This window comes from Rhinoderma darwinii, chromosome 2 (genome assembly GCF_050947455.1).
Source record: "Rhinoderma darwinii isolate aRhiDar2 chromosome 2, aRhiDar2.hap1, whole genome shotgun sequence".
Classification (NCBI taxonomy): Eukaryota; Metazoa; Chordata; class Amphibia; order Anura; family Rhinodermatidae; genus Rhinoderma; species Rhinoderma darwinii.
The window spans coordinates 252,936,297-252,949,029 of NC_134688.1; the positions used below are offsets into that span (position 1 = coordinate 252,936,297).

At 44.6% G+C, this 12,733-nt stretch overlaps 1 protein-coding gene across 1 annotated transcript; it reads left to right on the forward strand.

Moving 5' to 3' along the window:
* Nucleotides 1–1,245: 1,245 nt before the first annotated feature.
* Nucleotides 1,246–12,115, forward strand: IQCC (IQ motif containing C). The gene is made up of 5 exons (XM_075850488.1): nt 1,246–1,344; nt 3,333–3,476; nt 3,553–4,060; nt 8,677–8,774; nt 11,838–12,115. The coding sequence occupies exons 1-5, from the start codon at nt 1,306–1,308 to the stop codon at nt 11,874–11,876; spliced, it is 828 nt and encodes a 275-aa protein (XP_075706603.1). The 5' UTR covers nt 1,246–1,305; the 3' UTR covers nt 11,877–12,115.
* Nucleotides 12,116–12,733: the final 618 nt, after the last annotated feature.

Consider the following 12,733-nt stretch of genomic DNA (forward strand, 5'->3'; position numbering starts at 1 on the left):
CACTGCTGACATTCTGTGACCCATCAGAGAGAATGGCGATACAGAGAACCTATGGTTTTTTATGCTGCGGTAGTTTTCAATTGTATCCACGTCCTCAGTTGCACTATTTCCTCTATGGTTACAGCGGTCCTGTCTCCTCCTTTGCTATTGACTCTACAGGTTAAGCCGGCAGTGTGCACATCTCTGGCTGCTAAATGTCAGTGCCTCTGACTATTCTGCCTTGCCCAATGCAATCTCCCGCTGGCATCACACACTTGACCTAGTCTTGAGACTTCTGACATTCCTAGGGCTGGGCAGCCTGGCAAAGAAGGAATATCTGATCCAAATAAGAAGTAACCTGACTGGGCACATATTGTCTTAAAGGGGTTATCTGGGATGTGCATTTTTTTGGGAAATTAAATAAATGAACCAAAAAAATACAAGCAATACTTACCTATCCTTGCCCCCGGCGATCCAGCCGATGGTTGTTTATATGCATGTAGCATGTAACCCCGGCAGCCAATCACAGGGCTCACGGGCGATGAATCATATTTCTGCCATAATGCCAGAAATACAATATATGGCCGCTGAGCCCTCTGATCGGCTGCATTGGGCACATGCTAGGTGCACGTAAACTTCCACCGGAAATGCTGTCAGAGCAACCATGCTGGATCGCCAGGAGAAAGGATAGGTAAGTACTGCTTTTTTGGTTTATTTATTTCATTTCCAGCCCCTAATAAAAAAAATTCACATACCAGGTAAATCCTTTATAACATATTTAAAATTGCTAATGTACCGCCATAGTCTTTCAAGTGTATATGAAGGCTGGGCAGTGGTTTACTGGCCTGGTGATAATACTAATTCTAATGCTTTTGTTAAATGCATAACTCATGGTATCAGCTTCATATGTACATGGAAATGTTTAACTTTATATGAAGCTATTATAATCCAGCTAATGAAAGACTTATTTTGTAAATGAAGTTATTACTTAGAAAGATAGTGTGATCTCAAAAGATTTCTATCTGATTTTATATATAACTCATATATCTCAAGATCTTAGTCTTTGAACCATAAAATCGCGCATTGAGGCCTTTCTAATGTTATAGTCTCTCTGACACAGACAGGTCCTTGTCACTACCAGCACTGCTGTAAGAGGAAAGCATCTGGTAATGCTGAGCAAAGCGACCGTTTACACGAGTCTCTACATTACTCTGGTCTTCTAAACAATGGCCGCCGAGTTATCTGACAGATTGTAACAGGAGCGCTAGATGCGGCGTGACGTCATCAGAAAGTGCCGGGAATAGTTGCTAAGGGGACGGCGGTTGAATGATGGAGCCGGAAGAAGCTGCAGTGATAGTCTTGCAGGTGAGATAAACTCGACATAGTTCTCTCAGAAAGACGTTTATAGCTGTAATTCAAATCACCGCATTTATAGGTTTACCGGCCCCAACTGTAGTCTTTACAGGATTTCATATCTTGGCACTACGAACACCACAAACCCCAATGTGATAACAACAGTTTGTAGTGTATTATTGAAGGCTCAAGAAACTGCTTTAAACCTGTAGGAGGAATTGTCCTCGTGAACTAGGAAGGACTAGTTTATAAAGATGCGTCCATTATAAAAAGAGCCTGTCGTGGATAAACATGAATAGAAGAGAGAATTGCTATTTAAACTTACCTCCACTTTCACTGAAAAACGAGGGTATTTTCACAGAGGGCGGATAGGCTGCATAAAAGCACACAGTGTATACGCCCCGGGCGCCGCAGGGGATTGAGGCCGAAAAACCGCACCAAGTTGTGGTTCTGTTTTTCGCCGGAATGTCCGCTGCTGAAAACTGCACATAAAAAAAAGTTTGATAGTTATGTAGCCATGGCGACGCGTCCCTCTGCTGTCCTGCAGGCCGGCATTCTGCGATGACATTTCTTCCCAAGTGACAGCTGCAGCCTGTGATTGGATGCAGCAGTCACATGGGATGAAATGTCATCCCAGGAGGCCGGCCTCGACGAAGAAACAGATTTCTGGGGAAGTATAAGATTTAAAAAAACATTCTGAGTTGCGGTTTTTGCAGCGGAATCCCTGCTTTTCCGCCGCAAAGAAACACAGCATCTGCTATTTGTTGCAGGTTTTACCTCCCATTGAATTCAATGGGTAAAAACCCGCAGTGCAAAAGCAGCGATTACGCAAATCCAATTGACATGCTGTGGATTAAAAATCCGCACGGCAGGTCAATTTCTGAGTGTTTTTTCCGCTCATCGTGTACGCAGCGCGTGGATGACTGTTGTTTAAATCTCATCCACTCTGCTGCTACTGCATTATTCTGCGGATTTTGCGCAACTAATTCAGTTACGGAAAATCCGCCGCATTTACGCGACGTGTGAACTTAACCTAATGGTGCAGGATTGTGTACAATAACCGTTTCTCTAAATCACTTGTATTACCATTTCTGCTCCTAAATACGGCACAGACTGCCCGTAGTCTGTGCTGCCAGCGGCTCATAACTCTGCAGTAGGAGACAGAGCGTCCTATTCGTCTCTATGGCTCATGTATCCAAAACAGGAACGTTAAGGGATTTTCCTGCACTATAATAGTTTTTCGGTGAAAGTGGAGGTACGGTGTTCTTCAGTGAAAACTTATGTGCTAGAGAACTATTGTAATATAAGAAATATGATTATCTTCTTATTATACTGCCCCCTGGCTGTGTGATATGAATACAACCTCCTACTGTCTGCTTGGGTTCCCTATCTCCGAATACACATAGCCCGGATTCTGTCTGTGTGGCATACAAAGGAAGTAATGCCCTTACACAAGATGGCAGCAGTTTGCTAAGTTTGGTAACTGCTCTCATCTTCCTCTGGTGTCAGATAACCTGCTGAGAGTACAATGTATGTATGATGGGACAAAGACCACAAGGAGAAAAAAAAATAAGAAACTAAACTGTTTCTTATCTTACCAGTGGGGCTTACAATCTAAATTCCCTATCTGTAGTGGAAGGAAACCGGAGGACCTGGAGGAAACCCATGCAAACATAGGGAGAACCTACAAACTCCATGTGTAAGGCTTCGTTCACATCTGCGTTGGGGTCCCGTTCGGACGTTCCGTCGGAACTTTCCATCAGAACGGGACCCTGAACAGACACAAGCTGCCCACGAATGGAAACCAGAGGTTTCCGTTTCCATTAGCATGGATTACAATGGGGACGGATCCGATGCCCGTGTCTCTGTTGTGCACCGGACCTGTCGTTTTGCCGGAAGCAATAACGTAGTCGAGGCAGATGTGAACGAAGCCTTACTGTCACAGCTGTCTTTGGTTCTCATACCTGCCTAAATTGCTGACACTTTCTGGTCTCAATCAGGCACACATCCGTGGTTTCCTGGCCCGCCGGAAGCTACAGGCGGTGCATCAGGAATATTTGGAGGTGGTGCGAGAGATAGAGGGAGAAGAAGTCGTCCTTTACCCAGGAAAATGGCTCCTATCCCCCCCACAATTCACTGCATTGGTGAGTATTATTATTCTTAGCCAAGTTGCTACTGCTTTATTTGACTTCATCTCTAATTCTCAGTTTCTGCTCTCAGGTAACTGGACCACACAACCCTGAATATAATGGCGGAAAAGGAACTCCTGGCTCTCTGCAAGAGAAGAAAACGGAAACCAGTATGCCTTGGGTTGGCAGAGAAGCAGATGTAAAGACCTTGGAAAAACCATTTGCCCGGCTTCCAGATTCTGATTGGAAGAAAAGGAAAGGTGACCTTATTGAGACGCCTGGCTCCAAAAAGGACATCTCCTTAATTCCGAGAACCAAGGCAGAAAGGGGTGGCTGCTTCTCAGATACGGTTAGCCCAGTAAGAGACTGTTGCATTACAGAGGCTGATGGTCCCGTAATAGAGGGCAGCCATAGAAGTGACAAAGAAATAGAGGACTCCGTGATCCAGAAAAATAGGTTGGAGAAAGAAGTTCTGTCCAGGACTCCTAACCCTGACGTGGAGCACTGCTTACCTCATTCTGACATCGCAGTGAGAGCCTTCGAAAGTCTGGGACTGAGAAGAGACCGTTCATTATGGTGTGAAGAAAATGTGAATATAGGTGAGGAAGATAGGCCTAAGATCTGTTATGGGGTCACAAGTTTTCAAACAATTTATAATATTACTTTACTAAATTCGCAGTCATAATTCGCTGGAGTATTCTAGTACTTACCGGCCAGTATGGGTTCAGCCTAGAATCGTATGTGGAAACACTCTAACCGCCATCTGTATTTATGGAAAGAAATGAAAGAGAATATTATTTTCATAGATACATATGTTGTTTAGGAAGATAATTTTTCCCTTTTGTGTCTGGTGTAAACACTACATCTACCACAATGCAAGGTATGCTATTTACACACTAAACCAGATGTGAAGTCATGCAGCTCAACAAAGAAACGTTAGAATGTAGCTTTGTCCCAGAGCAGAGCTAGACTTTACCAGCGCTGGACAAACACAGGAGCCAGGAAGACAAAGTGCCTTAACCTCTTAATGACCAGGCCCTTTTGCGCATCAATGACCAAAGATAATTTTTCGTTTTTTCACTGTCGCATTCTAAGGGTATGTGCACACACACTAATTACGTCCGTAATTGACGGACGTATTTCGGCCGCAAGTACCGGACCGAACACAGTGCAGGGAGCCGGGCTCCTAGCATCATACTTATGTACGATGCTAGGAGTCCCTGCCTCTCTGCAGGACAACTGTCCCGTACTGTAATCGTGTTTTCAGTACGGGACAGTAGTTCCACGGAGAGGCAGGGACTCCTAGCATCGTACATAACTATGATGCTAGGAGCCTGGCTCCCTGCACTGTGTTCGGTCCGGGACTTGCGGCCGTATTACGTCCGTCAATTACGGACGTAATTAGTGTGTGTGCACATACCCTAAGAGTCGTAACTTTGTTCTGTCGACATAGCCGTATAAGGGCTTGTTTTTTGCGGGACGAGTTGTATTTTTTTAATTGCACCATTTTTGGGTGCATATAATATATTGATTAACTTTATTTTAGGAAAGAATTGAAAATAAACAGCTAATCCAGCCTTGTTTTTCACGTTATAGGTTTGCGCCGTTCACTATGCGGCATAAATAGCATGTTACCTTTATTCTCTGTGTCGGCTGTGTTCACACAGAGTTTTTTGCAGGAGGAAAATTCCTCCTGCAGAAACTGCTCCAGACGGTTTTTGCACAGTGGTTTGACAAAAACTCGTCGAGGCGTTTTTTTCCTCTTTCAGACTGATTGAAATGGGGTTTCGGTGGCGGAAACCGCCTCTAGATGGGTCATGCCGCTTCTTTTTACCGCGACGCGTTTTTTTTACTCACAGTAAAAAAACTCGTCCAACTCCCATTGAAATCAATGGGAGGCATTTTCGGGCGGTTTTTGAGGAGTTTTGCGGCACGGTTTCCGCGTAAAAAAACTTGTAAAAAAATACTCAGTGTGAACAGGACCTAAATGTTAAGGCTTTGTGTTTTCCTATGTTTGCAAAATAAAAACCCTTTTAAAAAAAATATATACCGTATAAGACGACTGGGCGTATAAGACGACCCCCAACTTTTACCCTTAAAATATAGAATTTAAGATATACTCACCATTTCGTGCAGGAGCGCTTCACTATGGCCATCGGCGGCAGGACCCAGGACTCTGTCTCTTTGAACTCGCACATGCGCAGATAGGCGAGGTACATGATGGGGTTAATTACTATTAATGTGAGGAACATGGAGGGTAAATTCATCGCACCTCGCGCCTCACATTAATAAGTGAATGAAAGGCGTGTTTATTTCATTTTTTTACAGCGTACACATCATAAATGATGCAAAAACATTGTTGTCCGCGCCATTACTGAATGTGTGTATTTTATGTATTGAGACTTATTTTAATGTTTATTGTAAAAAAGGTGAAGGTGTATTTTTTTTAAAATGTAACCATACTTTGTTTTTACTTTATTTTTAAACTTTAATGTACTGACATATATCAGATATGTGCCAGTACATTAGCCTGTGGACGGATAGCACACAGGCAGTTGTTAGGACATACTTGGGTATATCCTAACAACAAGAGATATGATCAGACAGCCCTGGGGTCCGTCAATAGACCCTGGGCTGTCTGCCCATATATGGTATGGCCCTCGATCGCGTCACAGGAATTCCCTGTGACGCGATCCAGGGGCATCCCCCCTTCTCACTTTCCCCTGAATGCTGCAGTCAGCTGTGATCGCAGCATTCACGGGAATAACGGCGGAGATGAGAGGTTCTCTGATCTCCGGCGTTATAGAGCGGGGCTGCGGCTGTGTAATACAGCCATTGCCCCGCTCCTGACAGGAAGTGCGCGCGCGGTCAGCATGAGGAGATGCGGCCGGCGCTGCACTAATGAGCGGCAGTTCAGGCACTGAAGACAACATGGGGGTGCTTTGTAGCGCGCCCGCCATGTTCTGTCTTCAGTGCCGCAGATCATTAGTGCAGCGCCGGCCGCATCACATGATGCTGACCCCGCGCGCATATGTCAGGACTCAGGAGCGGGGCTGTGGCTGAATTACACAGCCGCAGCCCCGCTCTCATAGTCATGTGTACTATACTGAGCTGTGCGGCTGCAACGTGCATCCCTAATATCCGACAATATCCGGCATATAAGACGACCCCACACTTTTGACATTTTTTTAAGGGTGTAGAAAGTCGTCTTGTACGCCGATATATACGGTATATATATATATATATTTTTATTTTTTTTTTGCATCGCTGCATTTCAAATGCTGTGAATTTTTTATTTTTCCGTCGATGTAGCTGTATGTGGGCTTTTTTTTTTTTTTACATGACAAGATGTAGATTTCATTGGTAGTATTTTGGGGTACATGGGACTTATTGATTAACTTTTATTTTTGATGGGGGGGAATGGGAGAAAAAAAGGAATTTTGCCGTTGTTTTTTCTTATGCCGTTCACCTGGCGGTTTAATTAATGTGTTAACTTCATTGTTTGAGTTGTAACAATCGCGGCGATACCATATATGTGTGTGTTGTTGTTGTTGTTATTTTTTTACACTTTTACTAAATAAAACCACTTTTTGGGGGACAAAGTGGTTTTATTTAATTTTTACTTTAATCTTTATTTTTAAATATTTTTGTTTTTGTCCCACCAGGGGACTTCACCATGCGATCTGCTGATCGCTTATATAATGTTTTGGTATACTCACTATACCAAAACATTATTGCCGGTCAGTGTAAAACTGACAATCTATTAGGCTATGCCTGGGGGCCTTTGTTAGGCCCCCAGCTGCCATGGAAACCCAACTGCGCCCTGCGATTTCTTTGCAGGGGCGCCAATGGGGTGACAGGGAGCTCCCCCCCTCTGTCAAACACATTAGATGCCACTGTCGCTATTGGCAGCGGCACCTAATGGGTTAATCTGCCGGAATCGGAGCGCACCTCGATTACGGCAGTTGCAGCAGCAGCCTGGCTGTGTATAACAGCCGTGGCCCTTCCGCTGATCGCGTGGGTACACTGGCAGTGCCCACGCGATCAGAGCGACTGATATATCCGTCTCTATGCAGAAACTAACACCTGCTTGTGACGGATATATCAGTCGCTCGTTGTTAAGGGGTTAAAGGGGTTGTCCGGTTTCAGCAACTTAATCTAATTTTTGTAATACAATTTTTCCAATATACTTATGTATTAATTCCTCACCTTCTTTAAAAATGTATGCTTGTTTTTATTCAGGAGGAACATTTGTTGTTTACATACAGTAGATAAAATTCTGTCCATGGTCATGTGGTGATCACACAGGTGCACAGATCGTTAGTTACAGTATCTGTATCAGAGCTGTATCTTCTAACGAGCCGTGCACCTGTGTGATCGTCAAATTTTATCCACTGGAAGTAAATAATGAATGTTCCTGCTGAATAACAACAAGCAGAGATCTTGTAAACCGTGAGGAATTAATCCAGAAAGTATATTGGAAAATTGTATAACTTTTAATTATACAAAAAAATAAAGTAATTTGCTAAAACTGGACAACCCCTTTAATGATTTGAACTGACTACCGGAGGGATCTAACTGATTCCTAAAGTTGACAGCAATTTTTATATCTTACCTAATAGGGAGCCACAACTAAACTGTACCAATCTGGTGATAGATTATTTACTTTGCATGGATTGCTTGACTGGTGCATATGGGCAATCAATAGTAAAGATCTACAAATGAAAAATATATGATTGTTTAAACGTAGATTCTCTTTACCCCGTTTTATTTGTAGCCAGTGTTTTCTCCATATATTTTCGTGAACTAAAAACAAATTTGGGTGAAGAAAAAAAACCTTTCCCCAGCAGATCTCATTTCTTGATTTTTGCAAAATGGAAACATGGAGGGCATCACAGACCCCAGGCAAAAAAAAAAAAAAAAAGCTCCTACATAGACAAACATATACACTACACATTAGATTGGAGATGGGGAAAATACCGCAGTGCCCACTGACAGAAATAAAAAACAATAGTAGCTCTTTTTTTCTTTATAGTTGGGCAGAACACTCCGCGTATCGGACCGCTAATGCCTGCTCTTTATCCTGGGGAAGGAATCTACATCTTCCGCTGGTGGCTGCACTAATGTCTATATGCGTGTACTGTTATTGTGCATAGCAGTTGTCTGTTTGATTTACAGCATATCATTCTGTTTTTTTATTTGTATTTTCTCCTAGAGCTTACCATGAAGACTGCGAGTGAGCTAAGAAAGCACAGAAGTCATTTGGCTATGGAGATCTTGTGGGTGCAACAAGCAATTGCTAGTAGAAAGAATGTGAGTCTTGTATATATATTTTTGTCAAAAAATACTGCAATACTTTATACTGCAGCCTAAAACTGGGAGTGGCATTAAAAGGGATGTCCCACAATAAGGCCTCATTCACACGGCAGGGTTTCCCGGCCGGGTGCCGGCCGTTCATAAATCGGCCGGCACCCGGCTGCATTAGGAATAATAGACCCCTAATGGGGCTATTCACACGACCGATTTTTTGACGGCCGGGAAAACCGCCCGTCAAAAAATAGGACATGCTCTATTTTCGCCCGGGTACCCGGCCGCCCGGCTCCCATAGAAGTCTATGGGGCCGGGTAATACCCGGCCATCACCGGGATGTGTCCCGAGTGACGGCCGGGTTTTCCGGCTCTTGCGCTCTATCTCCTCCTCCTCCTCACAGCGCAGAGTGCATGTGAGGAGGAGGAGTTGATGCCATTCTGACGAATGGCATCGCTGCACACTGTGTGGCAGGGCCGGGGTGTACAGCAGGTGGAGGGAGCGCTGCGCTGGCTCCCTTCTCCTGCTTGTTTTAAAAGCGCCCTGGCCCGGCGACACCTTTTTATGGCGCCGCTAGCAGCTGCAGCAGCTGCTGCTACTACTACTGTAGCGACGCCACTATAGCAGAGCAGGGAGGTATCTCCCCGCTCTGCTATGTGCTAGCCGCACTTTAGCTCCTTGAAGGAGCGGAATCCCCGTGTGTTCGGGGATTCCGCTCCTGGACAGAGCGCTTGATGTCTCTGTCCATATCTGGGCAGTGACATCAGGGGAAACTCCTGAAGCGGAATCCCCTAACACATGGGGATTCCCCTTCAGGAGTTGCCGCTGATGTCACTGTCCGGATCTGCCCGGCACGGATGCATAACTTTATGCAAACCGGCCGGGCAGAATGGGCGATTTTACCGGCCGGCACTCGGGCTCGGACGCGACCCCGTCGTGTGAATCCCGCCTAAATATTCAATTTCTTTGTTCGATCGCTTAAAGGGAACCTGTCACCAGCATTTCACCTATTGAACTCTACTCACCCCTCGCTGGCCGTTGCTTTAAAAAGTTAATTGCCGTTATCCCCTCTCCTAAACTCCTCCGACCATAAATAACGCTCTGCAAACATTTTGCGCTATTTATGGTAATAATCCAGAAGTCTCGTTTGTTCCTCTTCTTACGCCTGCCCACCACCGAAAACTGGCCCGCCCTGAATGCCGAAATCTCGTCTGTGCCCGCATGCACCCGTCATGTATGGTCTGACAACCTTCCCTGCTTCGTCCTGGCCTCAAATCTAGTTACTGCGCAAGCACCGCTATGGTGTTCCGTTGTGCGCACTTACCAGAACAGGACATCGGTGCAAACGCGGGATTTCGTGTGCTGGGGGGAGGCGAGGAGCTGTCAATCAAAAGTAAGGAGGAGGGGTTAACTCGGAAAGGCTTGAGGAATGAAGATATATCTTCTTTTTGAAAAGATTCATGATTCTTATCCGCATTAGCATAGGAACGCTAAGGCTGCGTTCACATCAGTGTTGCCATTCCGTTTAGGGTTTCCGTCGGGTTAACCCCTCAACGGAAAGGGAAACGGAAACCTAAGCTTCCTTTTGCATCCCCATTGATATCAATGGTGACGGAGACGTTGCTAAAGGTTTCTGTTTGTTACCGTTGTGACAGGGTTCCGTTGTTTTTGACCGAATCAATAGCACTTTCGACTGTTTCCGTCGGGTTAATCCGATGGAAGCCCTCGACGGAAGGGCAACGCTGATGTGAACAGGCCCTAAAAAAAGGAATACTGAAGGTACAGAGCCTACTTAGAAGATAATTCTAGGTTACATAAAAATTCTTTATTTTTCACCCACTTCCACCAGGTATTGCTGGTTTAATAGGTGAAATGCTGGTGAGAGGTTCCCTTTAACAATTTTTTTAATCGGAATAATTTAAAAGAAGATGCTACTGCGTCTAGATATTGCTGTTAGATGCTGGTATGGCGCCCCCTGGTGCTCTTTTGATTCCGTCTCGAAAGTTCCACCTAATGTGTCCAGTATCGGTGGTTGTACACGCTTAGTCACACCTCTCAGATCCTCCAGTATGTGGGCAGTGGAGTGATTCCGGCTATTGTGCATGCCAGTCAGTAAGGTCTAGTTCACACAGATTTTTGTTGCAATCAGAAAATGCTGCCTGGAAACAACCGCTGTTTTTTGTTTTTTGCCGCATATTTTTTGAGGCGTTTAAAAAATGTGTCCAAAAACCGCCGCGGCCGTTCGTGGCAGTTTTCTCTGTCTCCCATTGATTTTCAATGGGGTTTTTGAGGAGGAAAACACCTCAAGATAGGTCATGACGCCGCCGCCTCCTATTGAAATCAATGGGAGTTTTTTTCGGCCTCTTACTCAGCCCGACATGAGCTATGTAAACGAGCGCCGATCAATGAGACAGCTCGTTGATTGGCATTCGTTTGCTCCTTTCACAAGAAGCTGTGTTTGGGGACGAGCGCTTGTTACTACGATGGCTCGTCTCGATACGTTTCTGTTATGTCGGCAGCATGTCTACCTTTGTAAGGCAAATTAATTTATTTTTTTAATTTTTTTTCTAAAAAAGTTGTATCAGTGTGTGTTTTTGTAACTGTGTAAATAATTTTAACTTTTTTAGATATAGCTGCTTTGTATTCTCTATAAAGAGCAGCTGTATCGTTCGCTATTCACTGAATCAGTCAGTCCCGCGGACCTGACGAGTTCAGGGACAGCGGGTCCTGCGTGTCTCTGACACGCAGGATCCACCTGTAAACTATTACATCTAAGAATGAACTTAGAGAGACGCAGGACCCGCTGTCACTGAACCAGTCAGTTCAGCAGACCCGACCGGTACAGGATTCAGTGCAAGGTACATCTGCTCTTTATACAGGATACATAGCAGCTGTATCTCAAAAAGTTAAAATAAAAAAAAAGTTGCCTTTCAAAGGTTTACATAGCCTTTAAATCTGTTTTCTTAAAGTATCAATAGATGTCTTTCTCTGAGCATCATATATTAACTATTTGCTGGCTTCTTCTATTACAATAAGCATCTAATGTAAGAAATCTTATTTTCTCCACAGTATCTTATGGTAAGACAAAGGTTGGGGACCTGTGATTGATCGTTTGTGACTCTGAAATCATCTAGAAGCCAGAACGTTTACCTTACCCAGTCCAGGGCTTTCACACTTCGACTGTAGTCAAAGCATTTTTTATGAAAAATCTGGCATCATGCGCTTTGCTAAATTTAGCAGGATTGTCACTGTTGACTTTATTTGTGCACAAATGATAGTAGACATTAATGTAATACTTGTTAATGCCAATAATGAGTAAACCGTAATAAAGCACTTTATTTATTGTATTTGTGTGTGTTTCTTTTAAGCCTTGTTAGCATTTACAAAGCATCACATGGAATAAGCAGTCTTAGGGCCTGTTCACATCAGCGTTCGCTTTCCGTTTCCGGGGTTCCCTCCGAGGTTTCCGTCGGGTGAACCCCGCAACGGAAAGTGAAACAAACCACAGCTTCCGTTTTCCGACGGAAACAATAGCGCAGTCGACTCCGCTATTGATTCCGTCGTTAAAACGGAAACCTGCCGGAATGGTGACGAACGGAAACCATTAGCAATGTTTCCGTCACCATTACCATATCAATGGTTACGGAAGCTGTGGTTTCAGTTTCACTTTCCGTTGCGGGGTCCACCCGATGGAAACCTCCGACGGAAAGCGAACGCTGATGTGAACAGGCCTATTTATTTTCTTTAAGCCCATGCTAACACCAAATTTTTGGCCTACGTCAGGCGCACCATAGCGGTGCTTGCGCAGTAACTAGATTTGAGACCAGGACGAAGCAGGGAAGGGTGTCAGACCATACATGACGGGTGCATGCGGGCACAGACGAGATTTCGGCATTCAGGGCGGGCCAGTTTTCGGTGGTGGGCAGGCGTAAGAAGAGGAACAAACGAGACTAAATAAAGAATCC

Coding starts and splice junctions, on each gene's coding strand:
- IQCC (XM_075850488.1), top strand. CDS start 1,306: ATGATGGAGCCGGAAGAAGCTGCAGTGATAGTCTTGCAG. Junction 4,061..8,676: donor TGAAGAAAATGTGAATATAG/GTGAGGAAGATA, acceptor ATTTTCTCCTAG/AGCTTACCATGAAGACTGCG. Junction 8,775..11,837: donor CAATTGCTAGTAGAAAGAAT/GTGAGTCTTGTA, acceptor TTTTCTCCACAG/TATCTTATGGTAAGACAAAG.